The sequence below is a fragment of the Chlorocebus sabaeus genome, chromosome 7 (assembly GCF_047675955.1).
Source record: "Chlorocebus sabaeus isolate Y175 chromosome 7, mChlSab1.0.hap1, whole genome shotgun sequence".
NCBI lineage: Eukaryota > Metazoa > Chordata > Mammalia > Primates > Cercopithecidae > Chlorocebus > Chlorocebus sabaeus.
In genome coordinates, this window is record NC_132910.1 from 15,811,067 (window position 1) to 15,835,314 (window position 24,248).

Below are 24,248 nucleotides of genomic sequence, written 5' to 3' on the forward strand. Positions count from 1 at the left end.
GTCACTCCGATGACATATGGGAATTATGGGAGCTATGATTCAAGGTGAGGTTTGACTGGGGACACAGTCAAACCATATCAATCATGTGGAGTAGACCTTTCCAATAAGTACTATATTTGCTATTCTGAATGCCTGTCCAAATATCAATGTACATAGCAGAGAGAATTAGCAGTCAGAGTAAGTGGTAGTTCCATAAGAAATAAAGAATCAAGGCAAATTACTCTTTTGCAGTCTTTTAAACATTTTGTATTTCAATAGTGTTAGGGATATGCGTGGTTTTTGGTTACATAGATGCATTGTGTGGTGGTGAAGTCTGAGATTTTAGTGCACCTGTCACCTGAATAGTGTACACTGTACCCAATAGGCAGTTTTTCATCCCTCACCCCATTCACCCTCCCCTTTTCTGAGTCTCCAAAGTCCATTATATTACTCTGTATGCCTCTGCGCACCCAGAGATTAGCTCCCACTTACAAGTCAGAACATGCAGTATTTGATTTTCCATTCCTGTGTTACTTCACTTAAAATAATGGCCTCCAGTTCCATCCAAGTTGCTGCAAAAGACATTTCATTCTTTTTTGTGGCTGAGTAGTATTCCATGGTATATACATACCACGTTTTCTTTATCCACCCATCAGTTGATGGGCACTTAAGTTGATTCCATGTCTTTGTGATTGTGAATTGAAGGTAAAGAATTTTGATTAGGCTGTACATATTAATGTATGAAGTCATCCCCATATTTCTAAAGTGCTAAACCTTTCCTATGCCCAAATATTTGCAAGTGTCAGACTCAGGATTTCTCCTCCTATAGTGGCAGGTTACTGCCATTAACTCTATCTCTTTTTCTTTACTGTGTACCATTGATCTCAGACCTTTGCTTTGGGCCGCTACTTTACACTGTGAACCTAATTCTATCTAGGAAGAACTTAGGACATGGCTTGTGTGTGGTAGAACCATTAATTAAAAATGAATTAGCAGTATCTAATGATGCCTTTTCAAAGACTGGAAGGAACCAAACCTTCCCTAGATTTTCCCTTTGAGCAATGTTCACTACCTGGTTTATGGATAAAGGAAAGAGCTCTCATGCTGTTGCCAAATTACAAGATGGGTATTAACAAAAAAACACCACAAACTAGAAACCATGTTTTGCCATAAAAAAATGGTATAATCAAAGTGATGTCTTTGTAAGCCCCTGGTGTTGGATGCAGTGGATGGAAACTGACAATGGCTAATACCTGTGTCTTTTTGCCCAGGCCAGTGAAAGACGTGTTCACCTCATCGTGTCCCGCCAGGTTCGGCGGAGCCCTGACATCTTTCAGGAAGCCAGCTGGAACAGCAATGGCAGCTGGTCCCCAGGGCCAGGGGAGAGGAGCAACACTCCCAAGGTGAGGCCTCTAGCGCAGGTCCCCTGCTCCTGCAAGGAGCTATTTCTTGGGAAGGCTGCTTGCTTTAACATTTCTAAGTGTCATCTCAGGACTTTTTTACTTAAACAGACACTTTGACTTGTAAAACTAAAAGCCCAAAGTCCCATATTTAAGACTTGAAGAGATAACAGGTGTCTCCCATCCAAGCAGGAGAGAGGAAGGTGCAGGAAGGTTTTGAAACCTGATCATGCAGACCTCATACAGGGACCTGATTTCTAGCCTAAGCCAAATAAATGTCATGTTTTTACCAAGAGTCATCTTTTTTTAAGGACTGTATTTTATTCACTTTGAAATGAAGCAAACAGTTTGCTTGGTTTCTGGCTTTTGAATTTTTCGGTCTGCCTACAGATCAGTGATTTCCTGGCTACTTTTAGTTTTTGTTAGTGTTTGCTGAAGGGCCCAGGAAGATAATTTAAACACTTGCAGCTCATGTAACATTAGGGAGTGTTGGGGATTGGGGCAAACCAGAGAGCACATGTTATATGGCATTCAATCCAGAAAACTCTAAAACACTGTGGATCTGTGGGTGGAATTCCTTCTTCAGGCCACCAGTTTGCAGCCTCTCTTAAATGAAGTGACACAGCCCAATTTGTACTTCTCTCTGTGGCTTCTGTTAGATGCAATGCCTTAACCTCTTCGTTTAGATGCATGTTTAAGCAACACAAACCTTGTTTAGTCCAAATTAAGAGTCCTATGGCTTTAGCTTGGCATCCTGTTGTGATGCTAATGGGCTTCTTTCAGTCATTTCTCCTGAGTTCTGGTTTCGTGGCATCACTTGTAACTCAAAAAAATTCTTAATGGTAGCTCATTCTTCTTGCAACAGAGAGTAGGGAATGCCCTTTTCTTTCCACGTCAAACTATATGTTGGTTGGAATAGCTTACAAATTGAGTTTTTGAGTAATACATACAGAAACAATATCAATTTTTTTATTTTGGAACGTCTCTGCTGTATGCTGTGTTAATTACAGAGCCTACAAGGTTATATACCCTTCCAGGTTCTCCAGCCAGCCAAGCCTCATAAATCCATAAATTACATGTTTATTTACAATAAGGAGTCTAGACAGACCAAATATATTCCACTAAAACATTTTACGGATAAGGAGACTCCCTGATGTCTTTTTGCTAGTAAATGCTTAATGTTTAAATTTAACTGATCATCTTTATTAATGGAAAACTAGTTTATTAACTTAATTGAAGTTTTTATCCAATTAACTAATTTTAGTTGAATTAACTAGAATATGTCATATTCTAAGTCATCAAATTATGGAGAAGGTAGCCTCCACCTGCACTGTGGTTTTATAATTCCTTCCACCTCCTCATTATGAAAGAGCTGGGAGGATCTGATCACATTTCTGCTGCAACCCTCTGTCATGTGTCTTAATTCCTGGAAACATACAAATTGACTTAGTGAGAATTGTAATTATTTCCATTTTACCTTATGTTCTATCTGCCTTCTGAAATATCCTCACAAAAAGTAACATATTTAAAATAAAACGAAGACATAAATGATTCTTTGATGATTTCAATTTTTATATTCTTACTAAAATTTTGTTTGGTTTAGGAAACTAGGTAGCTTTGTAAAAATAAGAGCTTAAACAATTCAAAGAAATACCAAAGAAGACAAAGCAGGATTTGTGGGACAGAAAACTTTTAGCCAATTAAAAAAGTCAAGGAATGATAGACATCAAATTTTGCATGGTTTCCCTCTGTGGGGAGGAAAGGACTATGAGCAGAAAGAGTCACAGAAGGACTAAGTGCACATGGAATGTTTATTTCTGATGTAGGGTTTTGAGGTACATGGGTAGGTCATTCTGTTATGCTTTATGCTTTGTTACTTGTCTAAAATGTTTTATTCTAAATATCCAAAGCAAATATTCTAAAATAGAAATACGTCTTATAGTTTGAGAAATACTCAGGTACCCATCATGTTTTTAATTAGCTTAAACTATTTTATCATAAATTATGTTTTTAAACATCAAGGAACATTTTAAGGTGTCCAAAGTAGGGTGAGGAGAATGGAGAGAAAAGATAGATAGAAAAGTCATCTCTATCATACATAACTATCCTCCTCTCCAGCCAAAGTCAGGTAACCCCGGGTGTGAAGCTTTCACAGATTATTTCTTTTTTTTTTTTTTCCATTGCTGACATTGGTCTCTTTCTGGTTGAGAAAGGAAATGGTCGTGAACATTGGTTCATGAGACACAGAACACATGCATACATGTCATATTTGTGGTATTTCAGTCATTGCATCCAGCCCCTCAGTGCACAACTAAACATCGCTTGCTCACCGCAGGCAAGGCTGTCTGGTAAGTACTGAGCAGGTGTGAAAGAAGACTCTATAAAATATGGTTACCTTTTTTAACTTAGAAAAGTTTCTGATACACATAAATGACAGTGTTTCTGAAATGCTGACTCACTACTGTCAGGAATAAATGACTCACTTGTGAAATTTTGAGTGCAGTCTGTGTACTTAAGATTCTTCCATGGCCAGACGCAGTGGCTCATGCTTGTAATCCCAGCACTTTGGGAGGCCAAGGCACTTGGAGCCAGGAGTTCGAGACCAGCCTGAGCAATAAAGCAAGGCTTTGTCTCCACCAAACTATTTTAGAAATGTATTTTTCTAATGGTCTCTAATCTGTTCCTTCCTCCATTTTTACTCGTTCCTTTTGAAATGTAAACTTTATCTGAGTTAACCTATAGAATTTGGGACAATGTAACCCTATTATGGTTGGGGTGAATAAGTTGAGGGTTCTTTCCACGTGTCTTTCTCTGTGATTTCAAGAACCACCATTGTATTTATGCACTTTTCATAATTTATGCAGTTTTGGTAGTTTTTGCATTTAGAAAACGGAAACCCACTTTGCATTTTCTACATTCAAAAACTACCAGAGTTGTAAATTCATGTGCCATGTTTTTCTGTCTGTGCTTTCAGCCCCTCCATCCTACAATTACTTGTCATGAGAAGGTGGTAAATATCCAAAAAGACCCCGGCGAATCTCTCGGCATGACCGTCGCAGGGGGAGCGTCACATAGAGAATGGGATTTGCCTATCTATGTCATCAGTGTTGAGCCCGGAGGAGTCATAAGCAGAGATGGAAGAATAAAAACAGGTAAAAAGTAAAGGGATGTTAAAGGCACTGGGGTGGCAGAGTATTATGAGAAATTAGTAGCTTGTTGTGTTAGGTGACTATTTTCAAAATTAATGAGAGAATGTGGGAGTGATCAGCCAGGACTTTTGTTACCCATTGCCCTTGACTGGTTTGAGTATAGATACTAGACCAGGTTCCACTCTTCTTAGTTGCAGGCCAACTTGCCTGCAAGACAGTTCCAGGAATTAATAGAGAACTGCTAAAGTTATGAGCAAGTTGCCTCTATTAAATGGCATAATTTAGTTCCATTCATTCTACATGGTTCTTTGGTGGGTTGATCCAGTGGTGAAACTAATTCATGAATTATTCCATTATGTGAATTAGATAGAAAAACTCATTTGATAGATTTGATTCAATGAATATTCATTAAGTGAAAGTATCATGCTAGATACTTTCCCAGGGTGAAAAGTATTTCACTGCTTTAAGCTCATATGTTCTGGGCTACTTTGAATAAATAAAGGAAGGTGATATCAAATTTGCCTCTACAAATATGTATCCTTAATAATATTGTCAGTTCATACAAGAGGGTAGCTCGGATGGATGAGGATTTATGCCATTTAAAAGTCCAGATTCAAGAGATAAATTGAAGTTTCCCAAGTGCAGTTGCTGAGCCTGAGGAGCCATAGGGGGATGGTATATTAAGAGATTTAGTCAGCTGGCTGAAAGATGCTTCTTTTGGGTCAGAAAGGACTCAGGGCCCTTCTCTTTTTTCTCCTCCTATCTTTTTTGCTCTTGCTGTGGTTATTCTGTATAAGAAAGATAAGCAAAAGAGGATAGAAAGAAACAGGATGAAGATAAAAGAATAGAAAATGGAAATAGGAGAGATGTATGTTTTAATTTCTCTTTTCTGTAAAACACCTGGGTGGAGAATGATGAGGCCAAACAAAGTGGCTTGTTAACAAATGACTTCTTAACAGAACATGAGCTAGAAGATTATATGATCTGTATGGAAATGATCTTGCACATTGTAGGTGCTTAACCAGTAGTAGCTATTTTCAGCTTGCCAATGAAAATGTTGTTCTTTCTGCTTCTTTAAGAGTGCAGCTCTGGCCGGGCGCAGTGGCTCACGCCTGTAATCCCAGCACTTTGGGAGGCCGAGATGGGCGGATCATGAGGTCAGGAGATCGAGACCATCTTGGCTAACACAGTGAAACCCCGTCTCTACTTAAAAATACAAAAAACTAGCCGGGCGAGGTGGCGGGCGCCTATAGTCCCAGCTACTCGGGAGGCTGAGGCAGGAGAATGGTGTGAACCCAGGAGGCGGAGCTTGCAGTAAGCTGAGATCCGGCCACTGCACTCCAGCCTGGGCAAGACAGCGAGACTCCACTTCAAAAAAAAAAGTGCAGCTCCACGACTCCTCTGCCAGACACTCTCATGGGTAGTTTCTTTTCATTTAATCCATATTTACTGGATGCCTACTACATGCCTGGCTCTGTGCAAATACTGGAGCTTTTGCCAAATCCTCCTACTTTATGCTAAAAACAAGAAACAAAAGAGTGAAAAAGTAGGTTTTCTTTGATTAAATAGTGAACAAGACTAATTTTCCTCTCTCTCTTCCTTCCTTCCTTCCTTCCTTCAGCAAGAGCCAAACACCGATAGGTGTGCTTTAGAAAACCCCAAACAGGTCTTAACAGCACCTTGGAATGCACACACTGTTTACCATTTGCTTTGTGAGCACACAGCCTCCCGTCAACAAAGAAAACGTTTACCCTCTGCATCTCTGCATCCCAGTCAGCCCCTACCCCCTTGCACTTTAAGCAGAAGTCATGTTTGTGCTCTCACTCAAGATAGCTTCTGCTTCTCTGGCCATCAGGTGACATTTTGTTGAATGTGGATGGGGTCGAACTGACAGAGGTTAGCCGGAGTGAGGCAGTGGCATTATTGAAAAGAACATCGTCCTCGATAGTACTCAAAGCTTTGGAAGTTAAAGAGTATGAGCCCCAGGAAGACTGCAGCAGCCCAGCAGCACTGGACTCCAACCACAACATGGCCCCACCCAGTGACTGGTCCCCATCCTGGGTCATGTGGCTGGAATTACCACGGTAAGTCCCAACGCAACATCCCTGTAGGGGTGTGGGAGGAAATGATTACATTTCTTAAACCACTCTTTCACTCTCTAGGGCTGATTCATGGCACTAGAATCTTAATGAGACCCAGTCTTGGTTGTGGGACTGTGAAATAATTCTCTCTTCCCATTTGTAACTGAAAATGCATGCGGGCATTCTGGGGCAAGGATGAAAGCCTGAATGTGGAAACACCGTTTGGTGTTCAGGTTGAGGAGCTCACAGGACTGCCACGTACAGCTGTGTAGGTTGTTCATGCAGCAAGGAGCTCCACAGACAGGAGCTCCACAGAGGGGGCAGAGACCCAGCCTGTGTTTACACCCCCGGGAGCTGAGCTGCACCACCTAGGAGAAGGTTCACCTTTGCCTAATCTGCTAGTGGCAGCCCTGGGACCTTGCAGAGAGGCTGACTGCCTTCTGTGGCTTTATTTTATTTTATTTTATTTTATTTTATTTTATTTTATTTTATTTTATTTTATTTTTATATAGAGTCTTACTCTGTCACCCAGGCTAGAGTGCAGTGGTGCGATCTCGGCTCACTGCAACCTAAGCCTCCTGGGTTCAAACGATTCTCCTGCCTCAGCCTCCCCAAGTAGCTGGGATTATAGGCACACACCACCACACCCAGCTCATTTTTGTATTTTTAATAGGGATGGGGTTTCACCATGTTGCCCAGGCTGGTCTCAAACTCCTGACCTCAAGCAATCTGCCTGCCTCGGCCTCGCAAAGTGCTGGGATTACAGGTGTGAGCCACCATGTCCGGCCAGTTTTGTCTTTTGAGTGGCCTTGGCTGCACATAAAACCATGCCCCAGAACACTTTGCCTTTGCTAAGATGTTTAAGCACCTTTTATTTGGAGACATTTCTTAGATCGTCTCTCCTTAGTGCCTGCTCCTGAGAAGTTCTTGTGTAAAACTTCAGGAAGTAGCTGGGTTGTCATTTACTTGTCTCACTTAATTACTTCAAGGAAGAATTTGGGGTTAGCCTTACAAAATGGCTAGATAGAGAACTATTCAAAGAACAGACAAGTTCGTGTTTGCTCACCTGCATTAGAGCATTAACTATTGGCCTTCAGATGATCATCTTGTTAATTCCAATGTGTGAATAATGCTAAATATTAGCATCACTGAAGAGATACTAGCGTAGAACTAAATATGGAAAAATGAAAGTGATATATTTAGTTTTAGTACATTTTTCTTGAGGGTGGGGATAATTCTCTCTCTCTTTTTACATTTCAAATGAGTTTTTTAAGAAAAACAAAACCCTGCCTCAAATGCAAAATGAACTAGATTGCTTTTTGAGCCTTCACTAGTTGATAAATTGTTTTCTGAAGCAGTACATTTTCAAAAGTCCTTAAACAGTTAAAATCTGAGCATTGAGTCAGTTTAAAATCCTTTGGACATTTTAGAACTGAGCCTGAGTGAAAGTAGAGAGTATTACTTTAAAGTTTTATTTTTAAAAATCTTTCTGAAACTAGGATCTATTAAAATCGTTTTGTTTTTTGTGTTTGAAAGCTATTCTGTCATATAATCAAAGTCCCTGATTATTCATTTATGTAAGAGAGGATAATGTGAGGTGCTTTTTGCTCCAAATACAACCAAGTGAATGTCTTTCTTCCCCTCTACCTTTTGTCATTTGCCCTTGGGCATGGTACTTCTCTGCTTTTGCTAGAAGTAGAGTCTGGGCTGGGTATGGTGGCTCATGCCTATAATCCCAGCAGTTTGGGAGGCTGAGGTGGATGGATCAGTTGAGACCAGGAGTTCAAGACCAGCCTGGCCAACATGGTAATACCCTGTCTCTACTAAAAATTCAAAAAATTAACCAGGCATGGTGGCACACGCCTGTAGTCCCAGCTCCTCAGGAGGCTGAGGCATGAGACTTGCTTGAAGCCAGGAGCCAGAGGTTGCAGTGAGATTGTGCCACTGCACTCCAACCTGGGTGACACAGTGAGACTCTGTCTGGAAAAAAAAAAAGAAGAAGAAGTAGAAGTAGAATCTGCACTTTGCTCATTTCCTCTAAATGGACAGTGGTAAGGAAGCATGATATCCTGGCATAGACAACACTGATTTTCGGAACCCTGGAGATTCCTAGTTTCTTTCATTCCATCCTCTCCCTATAGTAATAGAATAAACATGGTAGAAAATTCAAAGTGCACCAAAGAGTATAAAGAGAGCAAAAAGTAAGTCTCCTTCCCTTCAGATCCATTCAATAAAGGTGATCACCATTATCAATTTTTTGTGTACTGTAAGTCAGAGGCTGGCAAGTTTTTCTGAAAAGGGCCTGATAGTTTAGGCTTTGAGGGCCACACGGTCTCTGTGGCAATTACTCATTTCTGCTGTTGTGGTGTGAGACAGCCATAGGCAATATGTGAATGAATGGGGAAGGCTGTGTTCCATTCATTCCAATAAAATTTTACTTATAAAACCAGGTGTTGGGCTGGGCTGTAATTTGCTCACCCCTGGCCTGTGTTTATATGTACACACATACACACAAACACAATGGTAGCATACACACTCCTATAGACCATGCATTTTATTTAAAAACAAATCTGATGTTCTTGGGTATCATGATAGGCATTGCACCATCGTCGTATCCACTGCCAATTAGGAACTGGTTAAATACGTCATGGTACATCTAAACAGCCAGGCACCGGCTTGCCTGGGCAGCATGTTATTGTATCACACTTCATTCCTATAGGACTACATAGGCATTGCATCACTGCTAAGTAGCACTGAATGGCGTGAAGTGTGAGGCTCATGTCCTTTCTTTCCCTCCATACGTGGCTTGGTCTTTTTACTTAACGTTCAAAATAACTTCTATTATTTTGTTGCTGCTTTTTAGGAACTCTAGATATTTGTTTCTTTGATATATTTTATATTTCATATATTTAATGTTCTAGGATCCTTTTCACCTCTTTTTTCTCCATTTTATTTTCTTGACTTTTAATTTTTATTTTAGGTTCAGGGGTACATGTGCAGGTTTGTTATATAGGTAAATTCATGTCACAGGGGTTTGTTATACAGATGAGTTCAGCACCCAGGTACTAAGCCTAGTACTCATTAGTTATTTTTTCTGATCCTCTTCCTCCTTCCATCCTCCACCCTCAAGTAGGCCCTGGTGTCTCTTGTCCCCCTCATTGGGTCCATGAGTTCTTATCATTTAGTTCCCACTTGTAAGTGAGAACATGAGGTATTTGGTTTTCTGTTCCTGAGTTAGTTTGCTAAGGATAATGGCCTCCAGATCCAACCATATTCCCACAAAAGACATGATCTTGTTCTTCTTTATGACTGCATAGTATTCCATGGTGTATATGTACCACATTTCCTTTATCCAGTCTACCATTGATGGGCATTTAGGTTGATTCTGTGTCTTTGCGATTGTAAATAGTGCTGCATGTTTTCCTGGCTTATTTGCATCTGTCCTTCAATGCTCACTGTGTTTTCAATATTATTTCTGTTCCTTTGCAACCACTTTCATTGCTGTGGTGTTTTTATTTTTCTCTTCTACTTTTTTATTCTGTTCCATTGGCTCATGTCTCCTGTTGTCTCCTCTTCCTTGAAGTCCTATCTCTGCATTGAGCTCTTGTTCATAGAGCAGTTGCTTCAGAAATATTTTAAATTCATAGTAATATGGTTGGTTATAAATTTTATTTTCTATAGTAGCACTTCATTTCTGTGGCAGCATTTTTCTGGTGAGTGCTATCTGCTGGAGGTTTATAACATGGGGAAAGAACAGCACCATATTCCAGATAGTAGAAATTTCTCCTTATGGCACCAGGCAATGAGGGTGTTTATTTGTCCCCAGCTGACTAAGCCCAACCTGGCTGGGCACAATCCATAGTCTCTCTTCCTCCACTCACACACTGGCCAACTGCAGCCCATACCTGTGCGTTATCTCGGATTCTCATTGGCTTACCCATGCCTTTATTTTCTGCCAATCTGGGCCCAGGGAAGCCTGCTAGCAGCCAGCCCTCTTGTGTCTGGCATTCCCATGTAGAATGGTTGTTTTGCCCATCAGAGTGGCCATTTGCTAAGACCTCAAGGCTCTACTGGCTTGGTCTATCCTCTCCAGCTATGGGTGTCTTCTCTTCCATCTTTTCCTCTTTGACTGCCTTTGGCACCTCTCCCTCATATATGGTGACACTTCGTTTTGTTTAAGATGGAATTTGCATTTCTGTTTCCAAGTCTCCTACTTGCTTTTATAGTAATGTTTTAAAGCAGAAGAGGAAACACAGGCTTCACTCTGCCATTTTGAAACTAGAAGTGTGTCCTCCTGGTATTTCTCAGAAGTCATCAATAATCGGTCGTGCCCCTAGATCAGGCTTCAGATAGTCCCAGGGTATCAGCCCCTTTCAGTTTTCGTGGGAGGAGGCATCTGCTCCCATCTCTAATCTCGACTCCTCAGAGCCTCAAGGACACCAGTTCTCCCTGACTGATGCAATACCACTGGCTTAAATGTCTCTAGCCATTTAGCATGAATATCATTCACTCTAAGAATTTCAGGCCATTTGTCGTATCTCAGCAAAATCGTGTTACTTGAATTCATAGAGTTAAGCTGCAAATGGATGTTTTTGAATCCACAGAAATTTCCCTCCAAGTTACAAATCTACTTGGCCAAACATTTTTCCCTTTCACTTAACAAATTTCGAGGAAATTCTTTGCCCTAATGTATGATTCAGCCAATTAGCTAAGGTGCTCTACCGATGAAGAAAAATGATATAACATGTCAGCAGGTCTAGAAACAGGAAATCCATTGTAATTATGTCCTTAAGTGTGGTACGACACAGAATATATACTAAGAGGGTAGCACTGGTAAGCTGTGCTTGTACTGAACTAATTGAGGTGACAGTAAAAGTAGGCTATGAAGGACAATGCAAATGTGCATTGTTGTGTGCATTGTGTGCCAAGAGTGACCCCTGGGTAACAACTCCAGACATTGTCTCTCAGCTATACAAATTATCAGCTGCCATTCAGTTGGAAGTGATTCAGGAAACACTGAAGGCTTTCTGCTTCATTCTTTGTTGGCTCTCAGGGCCCACATTCCACATCTGGAAGTCTTTCCAAACATGCTCTCATCTGGACTAGTATGATAGTAATACACATTAACTCATTTCTCCTCTTGCCTAAGAATTTTAACCTTTTACTCTCCTGAAACTCATAAAACATCTTAATGAAGATTGTTTATATTGAATAGCAAGGAAACAGATCTCATGTCTTCTCCTTTTAAAGTCAAAGAGCTTTCATATTTTAACTATAAGACAGGGACACTATCAGGTGCATTCACATTATGCAGTAATAATAAAAGAGGCAGCTGTGGCTAATACTTATAAAGCCCTTTCTATGTGTCAGGCATTTTTGTGAGAGCTTTATGTGTTCTTTGCATTTTTCACTCATTTAAAAGTCACATCAACTCTGTGATTTTGGTACTAATGGCATCGTCACATTAAAGGTAGAAAACTAAAGCACAGAGTGGTTCTCTTGTCTGAGGTTACATGGCCAGTTAATAGGCAGAGCTGAAATTTGAACCGGGCTCTCTGGTCTTAGAGTCTATGATTTTACCGTGATGCAATGGAAGTTTTGTGAGCACCCTCAAGAGGATGCTAAGCCTACACTTGGCTTTAATAATGTGAGCTATATAATTTGTTTTCTCTCTACTGTAAAGCAAGTTTAGGAGTCTGAATGAAGCAGACTTTTGTCATTCACTGGGTTGATTTGGGAATTTAGAAATTTGTTGGAGGCCAGGTGTGGTGGATCACTCCTATAATCTTAGCACTTTGGGAAGCCAAGGCAGGCAGATCACCTGAGTTCAGGAGTTCGAGACCAACCTGGCCAACATGGTGAATCCCTATCTCTACTAAAAATACAAAAAATTAGCCAGGAGTGGTGGTGCATGTCTGTAGTTACAGCTACTCAGGATGTTGAGGCAGGAGAATTGCTTGAGCCCAGTAGGTAGAGGCAGTGAGCCGAGATCATGCCACTGCACTCTAGCCTGGGTGACAGAGTGAGACTCTGTCTAAAAAAAAAAAAAGAAAAGATGTTGGAGTAATGGAGTAAATGATGATATCTTCATCTGGCTGGAGGATATAGTCAAAATAGGGGAGTAGGAATACCAATTATTTTCACAGTTGTGCTCCATAACAACCACAAAACCTCAATAGCATGTGACAATAAGAATATATTTTGCTCACGAGTCTGTGGGGTTCAGCTGATCCAGGCTAGAGCTGACGGATCTTGGCTGGCTCACTCATGCATTTGCACTCTGCTCTGCATTTAGGTGGCTGCTAATCTTGGTTGGTCATGCTTGCATGTCTAGGGTTTGACTGGCCATGGCAAGCATTCGACTGATGAGCTCATGGATGAGGCCAGAATCAGAGTAGGAGGGCACTGCAAAGTTATGTGATAAAGAACATAGATACCAAGAGTGAGTGAGGAATTAGGGCCATTAATGCAATTATTTTGCAATATTAAGGAAGAATGAAGATATATTTGTTGTTCTGGACATGTTGAGTTTTAGATACCAGTGGGATGTCCAAGTTTAATAAACATATCTGGGACGGCAATTCCTAAAGCCTTTTGTCTCAAGATTGTTATACATTTTTTAAAAGATACTGATAATCCCAAAGAGCTTTTGTTTATGTAGGTTATATCTAATAAAATTACCCTATCATAAATTAATCTGAGAAATTTATTGTCATTTAAAATAAACCTATTTTGTGTTAGCATAAATCATCTTTTATGAGAAAATGTTTTAAAAAAACTCAGAGGAATGGCATTATTTTACATTTTTTGCAAAGTTTCTTAATGTTTGGCTTAAGAGAAGATAACTAGATGCTCTTATTTGCTCCCGCATTCCGTCTGTTGCTATATCACGTATCACGTGGCCTCTGGAAAATGCCACTGTATGCTCATAAGAAAACAAGAATAAAAAAGGCCACTAATGTCTTAGTGTTATTACAAAAATTTTTTTTACCTTCAGACACCCTAAAAGGCACATCCTTTGGAAACCACACTTTGGAGAAAAGTATAAGCTAAAGATTGATTTGGGGCTGGGTGCAGTGGCTCATGCCTGTAATCCTAGGACTTTGGGAGGCTGAAGTGGGAGAATCGCTTGAGCCTAGGAGTTTGAGACCAGTGCCTGGGCAACATAATGAGACCCTATATCTGCTAAAACATATTTTATTTTTAAAGATAGATTTGGGCAGGATCAATATGTAGGTAGTACGGTGTAGGGGCTCCGTAAAATATTGGGGCCCATTGAGAAGAGGATTGAGGAAAGGAGAGCCCTTGAAGGAGACTGAGAAGAAATCACCAATGAAAGAACAGAACAATATTCGCTGGATTTGGCCTAAGGGGGTATAGTCAGAGGCTTAAGCAGGAGAAGTTTTAAGAAGATATTGAGCAGTAAAGGAGTGGATGCAGATGGAACTTTTCAGAGAAAAAAGAAAGGGTAAATCCTTAGTGCAGAGGGTGACACATGGGCCAGGAAGGCAGAGAAGGGCACTGTTTTTAAAAAAGTCAGTATTTCAGTCACCCTCTTCCATGGCCTCCACCCAAACTTGTCATCTGCTAGAACCACTCCCCCTTTGAAATCATAAAGTCAGATGTTGTGAATACAGACTTCTGCCATCTAGTCCATAGACCCTTCGGGTTCATAGACCCCTTTACCTTTTCCCTCAACCTCTTCCTTCTGTCTTCACCTCCATCCCAGCGTTGTTGGGGTCCACGGACAATCCCATCAACCATCTTTTTCTTTTTTTTGGAGTCATTATTTTCTACTTTCTTACTCCATCACCCTTCTGGACTATCTGGAAAAATTACAACCCCCTGGATTGTCCAATTATGTACATTTTCTCCAAGCCTACAACTCAGTCTCAGAACACTGCTGGGGAAAATCAAACAACAGATACCCTTTAAACCTGTGGTCACCACCTTCAGGTGGGCCCAGAGTGCTGCGCCCGTATCCTTGGACATTGTTTATCAGCTGTCTTCTGTCATTCTCTACAGCAGCAGTGTCCCACATACTCTGAGCAACTTAAACCTCCAGCAGCTCTACCGACTCCTTTCCCCCCAGCAAATACCTGCACTTCCTACATGAGAAGGACATGTTACAGTCCTTCTCTTGCTGTGTTTCTCTGTGGGATTTTCTTGTCCTCCTGGTTCTTATCTGTATCATTACCCATAGTTACTACCCCAAAATCTCCTTTGCAAGACTTTTCATTCCATCTGGACTGGATGTCCACTTTGGTCTAGGTGGTTGGGAAAGACCTCTAAAGCGATGACATTTAGTTCATGACCTGAGTAACAGGAAGTAGCTGGCAGTGGAAGCACAGCAGAGAATTCTGGCAGAGCAGTTAAACAAAAGCCCACAGGTGGGAGTGAACATGGCATGGTCCGGGAATAGCAAAAAGGACTGTGTGTCCAGAACCTGTGGTTGGGGGAGAGGTTTGAGAGATCAGAGTAGAGAGGGACCTGGCTGGGTAGAGAGAGAAGCGTCTGGGGGAAGAAGCCAACAGGGGTCTCACAGTATTGCCAGGTGAAGCTGGACACTGCGACCTTGTAGCAGCATTTGAACTTCATGATTGTGTTACTTTGGAGTTCAGTTTGGAATGTTTTCCATGCCCTTATTATGGTCTCTAGTTCTGTTTTATAAAATAATAAATTCTGGATCTTTCCTTTGATTGACTTACTGAAGAATAGCCACCATGTCCTTGGGCACTGACTGGCTCAATCTTTTAAAATGATTAAGGCTCAGTTGTCACCTAGAATTAATACAATAGGAAAACTTGCCAAGGAAATGTCAACTGTAACCTTCAATAATACAGAATACACAACTGGAGGTGTTTTCCCTGCATGTTTCAAACACTGTAGCACAGGAGGGACAGCATAGACAAGCCTGGGAGTGGATCCCAGGACATCTTGTCCTGGTTTCCTTACTCACTGCTTTTCTGTCATGACTTAGGTTCATGAGACACCTGGCCCTGTCACCAGTTAGCTGAAAGCACACATTATTTCATCCTCCTATAGTGCTGCTTCTTGTGACAAGTCCCTTGTAGTATTCTGTTTTCTATTAAATTTCAAAAGTCCAGGCTCTCTCTGCTTGAAATACTCTGTGCTTCACATTTTCTGGCTACCTCTTGTTATTCAGGTCATGGACTAAATGTTACCTCTTTAGAGGTCTTTCCCAACCATCTAGGAAAAGTAGGCATCCAGTCCAGATGGAGTCAAAAATCTGTTGGAATGGGGCACTGAGTCCATGAGAGGTGAGGATCAGAGTGGAGTGCTAGAAAAGGAGACTTTGGGGATAGTTAACTCATGGTAATGATATAGATAAGCACCATATGGATGAGAAAAATGCTCAAATTTACCTGAGAGAATTTTTAGTTTTTATTTCTTCTTTCTTTTCTTTTCTTTCTCCCTTCCCTTCCCTCTCCTTCTTTTTTGAGACAGGGTCTCACTCTATTGCCCAGGCTGAAGTGCAGTGGCACAGTCTTGGCTCACTGCAGCCTCAACCTCCCAGGCTCAAGTCATCCTCCAGTCTCAGCCCCCAATATAGCTGGGATTACAGGTACCCGCCACCACACCCGGCTAGTTTTTCTGTTTTGGTAGAAACAGGGTTTTGCCATGTTGGTCAGTCTAGTCTGGAACTCCTAGGCTCAAGTGATCTGCCTGCCTCAGCCTCCCAAAGTGCTGGGATTAAAGGTGTGAGCCACCTTGCCTGGCCAAGAATTTTTAATTCTATACTCCTGTTTAGACGCATCATAGTCTAAAGCTTTCTTCCTTAATAACTTTTAAAAGAAACCTGTAATATTTCTTTTGTATGTTTTACTTCTTTAAAAATTATTCAGAGCAATGGGCAATAGACCAGTGCTAATCCACAAACTGTATTATTATTGGTCTGCAATAAGGACAGAAATTGTTTAGAAACTTTTATAGCAATTTGACATTGCTACATCATTCAAATATAATCAGTAAACTCTTGTTGAAGGGGATGTTGTTGAACTTGCAAGGTGTTTTATGTTGTGCAATCTGCATCCCAGTAGGGGATCACTGCATCATGCACAGTAGGACCCCACATTAAAACCTATATTTTAAGGTTTCTTAGCTGTCACCAAAATATGTATAAAAATCTGAGAGACTGTCAGGTTTCTTTTTAAACATATTTTTACAATCATTTACATTTTAATCAAAGCTGCTTTAAGTATGTAGTTCAACATTACTGGCCAAATTAGAGAAGTCGCCTATTTATAGTTGGTGAATTAAGCTTCATTGGACAAGACATACCTTTTCTGAAAACAGTACAATAGAAGTGATTCCAAATAATATGTGATTTTTTTTCTTAAGACAAAAAGTTTATGCTGCTTTTACTCCTCTGTGGAGCTTGGGTTTGCAGCTGTCATTGTTGGTGAAGTAGTAAAACCACTTGTGGAGGTGTTGGCTAATAAAACAATGGAATCATAAATGCCTCTTACAAACAAAAAGCCAAAATATTTTTTTGAAAGAGTATTTAATTAAAAAGTCACCAGAAGTAGATGCCAATATACCATGCACAAACTATATACTTTGTGGACTTCCTATAATAAAGTAGCATTTTAAGTAAGATTAAAAATGTATATACACATCGCCAAGGTATTTGTGAAAACTAAAATTTGCTTAGAAACATTGGGTGAATCTGTGGTAAAAAGGGTACTATGTTTCATAACTAATGATATGAAAACCAACTTCAAGAAAAGCCAGCAACGTATTTTTTATTTTAACTTGAATACACAGGCAAATCTTTTTAGTGTATGTACAACTTAAACATGATATCAGAATTTTTAAAAAGTTCTTTGGCAATAAACACAACTAGCTCTGAAGCATATACAACTAAGGAAGTTTACATTGCTGGTGAATTGGAAGTTTAAGTTTTAGGTAGCGGTATGTTTTGCTGGTGTGGTTGCACTGATTGTAAAACTTTCTGGAGTACTGACTCCGCAGATTAAAGAAGCTGCTGGAGAATGAATGTAACTTAATACAGTGGCTCCTTCAGAAAATTTTGCTGTGATGTCAGCCAAACTAAATACTGTGTTTAGTGACATAGTAAAAGTTGTGGCTACATAAAGGCTAGTGCATTAGATACTAGTTACTAGTTTATTCTCTTTATTATGTGATAATAAGGAAGCCAATCATAACGAACTATTATTGCATGCTGAGTAACAAGTAAAGAGAAGTTCTGTCAAAAATGTTTGAACCATAGATCAAACCCTTATTTTTTTCTGCAAGATAGGAAGCCAGTTTGGTCCCAACTTTTTAAAGATGTAAACTGGATAGCCAAACTTGTTTATTTGCCAGATTATCTTCAATATTTTTACTGAGCTTAATATTTCCTGCAAGGAAAAAAATGCAAGATGTTTTCCAATGGCCAATAACATCAAACGGCAAAATGAAAGACGCTTGGAAGAATAGCTTCCATAAGTTGTTATGATGTAACTTGATAACAATTATCAATGAAGTAGGCGATAAATTTGATATTGCACAGTTGCAAAAAGTTATCAAACATCTTACATATTTTATAGAATGTTCTGATTTTCAGAAGAAACCAACACAGAATTCATGAATTCAGAGTTCATGTCATTGAGATAAAATTTAAATTTGACTCTAACTTTATAGTATAAATTGTTGTAATTGGCTATCATTGAGGAATAAAGACAAATTTTGAAGTTAAATTATCACTTGCCTGAGCTTACTAAAATTGCTTTAAAATCTTCAGTTCTCCTGAACATATATATGTGACACTGTCTTTTCTGCTAATAGTGTAGTAGAAAATGGTTTAGCTATCCCTTATCCTCTGCAAGTAGCAGTGTCAACTTATTGTAGTAAGCAACCTCACTTACATTAAACATTGCTATACCTGTTTGTTCAAAGTATGCATATAGACATTTAATATGGGGACTCAGCATTTCTCTCATGATTTTAGAAAAATAATTGAGGAACACAAAATTATGAGTGTAACAGTGATTGTCCATATTAACGTCCCATAAATAAATGAGCAATGCATAGTTTTTATAATTCTTTTTCCTTTTATGTTGATTATAACATTTTATATTTGTTGTGTACAACACAATTTGGGGTTAAAGATTTCATTTTTCTAGAAATTCATTTTTTATTTAACCAAAGTATTAGTCTACAATAAACTAGGGGGAAAAAAAAAAGGTGGTCCCTTCACCGCAGACTGAAAGGTACCTGATCCTGAAGACGGAATAAATGCTAGGTTAATCATAGTAGGAGGCTCTACATTACTCACTGGAATCTATTAAGTTGATGGTCATAGTTACATATAAATTGGGGCCAAGAAGTTAAACCTTTCTGAACACAGGGCTAGCAAAATAATAAAGCAACATTTTGTGAAAGGACTGTTTCTATAGATTCAATTTCCAATTTTCTGCTCTCACAAAGAGCTCAAAACATCCTACATCCAACCTCTTTCCAACCTCTGCTATTCTAACACCACTTAGCAATGAAAAATTTACAATAATTTAAATCAGGAAGATCTCAACTGGCTTTGGCTGATGCACTTGATTTATTTTCTAAACAGTGTTTTTCTTAGGAAAGAGGCTCTGCCTTAGTGTTCTTTGTAGTCTGCAGACTTAGTTCAGTCAGTGTTCTCAAATATGTATTGACTAAATTAGTAGTATAAGGGGATATATAAAAATTTAGGAAAAAACTTAGCTTCTTGAGCAGCTCAAGACTTCACCATTCTCATTAACTCATTTCAGTGGAAATCAAATGAGTCACCATACTCATTAACTCATTTCATTAAATTTGTTCTTGAGGTAACCATAATTTTCTCATTGAGAAAAACTACCAAACTCTTTATACTATGCCAAATCTTTTTCGATAGGCCTAAATTTAGAGAATGAGTGCAGAATAGGAAAAAAGTCCACATTTACATTCAAAGTTTAAAGCCACCTAGTATCTGAGGTCACTGATCAAAAACAGCTGCCACATTTCCCAGTGGGGACTAAAATAACCCAACTTAAGAAAAAAATGCCCACAAAGTCAGATCAAGGTCTGACTTTACAACGGGTTAACATAAGGAGGTCTCACTGCTGCAATAAAGTTAAATACACAACACCAATAAAAGAAAGCATTTACTTTTTAAGGAAATAAAACAAGTAACACTGGTATCAACTTGAATGGATGCTTCAGGAGGGCAGGGGATTTTGTGTTTTGTTTAAACATCTGCAGAAAGATGATCAAAGTAGGGTGTTCTCTCCAGTATCAAGAGGTTAGAAAATGGACGCACTGTGACTTACTGGGTTCCAAGCTTTGAACTAGAACATGTAATGTTTTAGATGGTTATGTTTACAGCTTCTCCATATGAAATAAAATATTCAGTAATAAGAGTATACTCATTTATTTATTTATTTTATTTATTTATTTTTATTATTTTTTTTTGAGACGGAGTCTTGCTCTGTCGCCCGGGCTGGAGTGCAGTGGCCGGATCTCAGCTCACTGCAAGCTCCGCCTCCCGGGTTTATGCCATTCTCCTGCCTCAGCCTCCCGAGTAGCGAGGACTACAGGCGCCCGCCACCTCGCCCAGCTAGTTTTTTGTGTTTTTAGTAGAGACGGGGTTTCACCGTGTTAGCCAGGATGGTCTCGATCTCCTGACCTCGTGATCCACCCGTCTCGGCCTCCCAAAGTGCTGGGAGTATACTCATTTATATATCAAACTGGGCAATGTTAAAACTGGTATTTGATCATGACCTTGGATAACAATCATCTAATTCTTACCTTTCTCCAAAAAATTGGGCACATATCCTCCCAGGTAGGAATGTTAATGCTTTGTTATTTACAGAATAGTCAGTTACCTGCTTTGTACATGAGGAGTCAGTGAACCATTATGTAAAATGTGTATCTGACACACCACAGCTCCCAAAGAATGAATTTACCACCGACATCAAGGTTTACTGTGAAATGCAGCAGATACATATTTTACAAAATATGAAATTTAATGAAATTCATACTTTTAAGCAATCATTTCAGTAAAAGAAATTGTTATGATGTATATGTATGACAATAGATTCAGAGTTGAATTTCAGCAATACATTTTAAAGGTATTTGCCAAACAAACCCTAAAGCTCATTTTATTTCAAGTGAAAACATCATCATGAAAAAAGTCATGTCACATTGACTAACAAGGTTGGTAACAAATGTAATGATCAACTTTATCACTTAACATTTCACAAGACTTTTTATTGGTTCTAAAAAGCAATTAATATTTTAAAGGTACGGTATATAAACAAAATAGCCATATCTTGATTTTTGGCAACATGAAAAGGCCAATTTCCTTTCAAAACAATTCCTGGACTACAGCTACAAATGTGGTGAACAAAGTCATATAGAGTAAAATTCAACTCCTGACACACACTTCTATGGCAACTGTAACATAGTTAACACTTGGCCTGTACCTATATGAACATTGATTCATTAGGGGCCAGTGAATAAAAATTTCTTCAATCTCATTTGCTATTTTAGTTGAGGATTCTACTAATTTACAGAAGAGCTGGGACTTTCCTTCTCCCATTCCTTTTATAACTTCCTATCCAGTTTCCTGCAGTTTGTTTTTCCTCCTATATGAATTGTTCTTATAATCTTTAAATGTATCTGTTTCCATTCACTTTATGCCTGCATGCTTCTCTATGACTTGCCAAACATGTAGAACTGGGTGTAAAGTGGTATTTTTCCAAGGTCAAAAAAAGTATACAAATTCATTTATTAGGATTAGGTTTAAATTGCTTTCATTGAGATTATTCAAAGGATTTTTGCCTTCATTAAAAATTATATCAAGTAAATATTATATGACATCCATGTTTGTTCACCAATAAGGATTTAGGTTTATCCAACTTTTTGCTAATACAAATTCAAGCATTGTCTTAAGTTAAAAATATGATTATCGTTCCCAGTAGATGTATAACAGAACACAATAGGGGGTGTCAGTTTTTTAAGGATATTCAACATTATGGAAAACAGAGGTTCAATTACAAAAAGCCAGCTAACAGCACAAAGGTCACCAAGGTACGATACAATTTTGAGTGGGACCTATGCAGTGCTACTTAGCCATTAAAAATGGCAACAAAAGGAATGGGGGATGAATCACAGTTAAGTATTCCCTTAACTGTAACACTTAAATGTGCATGTACACTGACTACATTCTATTTCAGGTGCTTGTATAACTGTAAAGACATTATATTACGAAGAAACACAGCTGGAAGTCTGGGCTTCTGCATTGTAGGAGGTTATGAAGAATACAATGGAAACAAACCTTTTTTCATCAAATCCATTGTTGAAGGAACACCAGCATACAATGATGGAAGAATTAGGTAATAATAATGACTAACCAAAAAAACTTGTATTAAATGTTGTTTAATAAATGCCAAAGCGTGGCCTCATTTGAGATAAGGCATGTATTTATTATACTTTGTGGGGAGTTAAAGTATTTATGTAGCATTCAACTTCTGAGAAATCCAAAATAATTACACATATTCTTAGTCCCATACTACAACTCCCCATACTTTTAGCATTCCTTCTAACACAAGCTGAGTGGATAGTGAGTTTGGAGAATGTAAATAAGAGGCAAGAAATATCTAAATTAAAAGTAACATAATTAAAATGGTCAGATGCAGCAAAAATTAGGACCACTAAGATAAACTTGCATTAACTTCAGCAATGAATTAAAATACTAATCATATCTTGGTTTTTTTTTTAGATGTGGTGATATTCTTCTTGCCGTCAATGGTAGAAGTACATCAGGAATGATACATGCTTGCTTGGCAAGACTGCTGAAAGAACTTAAAGGAAGAATTACTCTAACTATTGTTTCTTGGCCTGGCACTTTTTTATAGAAGCAATGATGGGTCAGAGAAAAACATAAAAATCACAAATAGGCTAAGCTGAAACACTGTATTTATCTTGTCAGTTTTTATATGTAAATACACTGTTAAAATGTCAGGAAAAGTATGATCTAATGAAAGTCAGTTACACCTCAGAAAATATGATTCCAAAAAAATTAAAACTACTAGTTTTTCTTCAGTGTGGAGGATTTCTCATTACTCTACAACTCTGTTTATATTTTTTCTATTCAGTAAAAAGCCCTAAACAGCTAAAATGATTTGTATACCCCACTGAATTCAAGTTGATTTAAATTTAAAATTTGGTATATGCTGAAATCTGCCAAGGGTACATTATGACCATTTTTAATTTACAGCTAAGATTTTTTAAAATGCATTGCTGAGAAACAATGCTTTCATCAAACAAGAAATAAATATTTTTCAGAAATTATAGTTGTCTTTTAGTATGTGATACTAATTAAGATTACTTGTATTATCACCATTTAAAAGATCCTAGTAATTTATCCTTTCAAATACCATGTTATTTGTTACCATCACTGACAAATGTCTTCCAGGGCTATCCCTAAAAATGCTCAGAGAATTATAAACTTGTTTTGTTTTAGTAAGAAATGGCTAAAGCTCTTTTTTCCACAATTGTTAGCGACTGTATAAAAACTTGCGCTGCTCCACCAGTGGGCCTTGGCAAATGCATCAAGGCCAAACCAGCTTGACCCTGGCTCATAGACATGGTCATGAGGCTATTTAAATTTGTGCCACAATGAAGAGTGTTTGTACACGTGCCTCCTAGAAACTACACTAAGGGTAATTTATTTCATAGAGCCCACCCAAATGCCTTATAGGTTTTATTAATTTGGATATGAAAGTGTACCCCATTTGGTTTCACCAGGAACCCAAATTTAGAACACTGAAAAGCTATCAAAAAGTTGTGATATCAAAAATGTATGAGTCTCTTAATATACTAAGCAAGTAATGTCACAGCAGTAATGATAAAGACTAGTTTTAGTCTCAAGCCTTAGAGGGGCCCTTTGTTGCTTTTTGTGGTGCAGCCTCTTATGAGACTGGTGTTTTGTTTGTTTGATTAACAAAACTGTGGCCCAAGTGGAACCTTGACCTTTTCTCAGATAATTTGTTTATGTACACAGCTAACACAGCTCTTCGTTAAGTGACTCATTCACATTCCTTTCTTGGATATAAAGTCATTGCTGTCTTTATTTTTGAAATATTACAAGACAAAGATTTTTAACTTAACATGAAAAATTCACTCTTTTATTTTCGGAAAAAAGTTAACTTTTCATACTAACAAACAGAACAAGATTTAAGGTAAATTTCTTAAACATTATCCAGAAAAATAACAAGATTTATAGTATCTACTTCTGGTACTAATATACACAAAAGGCCAAAACCATGCCTATTCTGCAGGTGTAGCTTCGGTGCTCTCCTGTTCAGGGGCAGGCTCACTGCCTGCTTCTTTTCCTTCTTTGCTTCTTTTAGATTTTTTGTGTTTGTGTCTCCTGTGACTATCTCCTTCTTCACTTTCATGGCGACGTCTACTATTACTGAAATAAAAAAGGTGTGTTCTGTTTAAATACACAATCAGTGACAAAAATCCAATCACTCTAAGGAAATTCTCAATATAACCCTGGGTTTAAAATAATCTAATGCATTTTCTCATCAATATAGTGTGGGGAATAATCAGTTTTATGTGATTTTTATGCAGGCATTGTATTTATT

The 24,248-nt window shown here is 38.7% G+C and overlaps 2 protein-coding genes across 27 annotated transcripts in view; one reads left to right on the plus strand and one right to left on the minus strand.

Annotated features, from left to right (window-relative positions):
• The window catches only part of LNX1 (ligand of numb-protein X 1), a 197,169-nt gene extending 174,225 nt beyond the window's left edge, over nucleotides 1–22,944 (plus strand). For 3 of the 4 annotated variants that reach the window (XM_073017369.1, XM_007998702.3, XM_007998704.3), the window contains 5 exons: nucleotides 1,251–1,382; nucleotides 4,354–4,531; nucleotides 6,384–6,612; nucleotides 21,831–21,989; nucleotides 22,376–22,944. In XM_073017369.1, the coding sequence (XP_072873470.1) occupies nucleotides 1,251–1,382; nucleotides 4,354–4,531; nucleotides 6,384–6,612; nucleotides 21,831–21,989; nucleotides 22,376–22,511 (834 nt within the window). In that variant the 3' untranslated portion in view covers nucleotides 22,512–22,944. Of the gene's footprint in view, nucleotides 1–1,250; nucleotides 1,383–4,353; nucleotides 4,532–6,383; nucleotides 6,613–21,830; nucleotides 22,326–22,375 lie in introns of those variants that run through there. The other variant, XM_073017370.1, reaches the window with a different exon arrangement.
• FIP1L1 (factor interacting with PAPOLA and CPSF1) overlaps nucleotides 17,359–24,248 on the minus strand; it is an 85,775-nt gene continuing 78,885 nt past the window's right edge. For 16 of the 23 annotated variants that reach the window (XM_073017386.1, XM_073017385.1, XM_073017380.1 and 13 more), the window contains one exon: nucleotides 17,359–24,073. In XM_073017386.1, the coding sequence (XP_072873487.1) occupies nucleotides 23,926–24,073 (148 nt within the window). In that variant the 3' untranslated portion in view covers nucleotides 17,359–23,925. The remainder of the gene's footprint in view (nucleotides 24,074–24,248) is intronic. The other 7 variants (XM_073017391.1, XM_073017390.1, XM_073017393.1 and 4 more) reach the window with 1 other exon arrangement.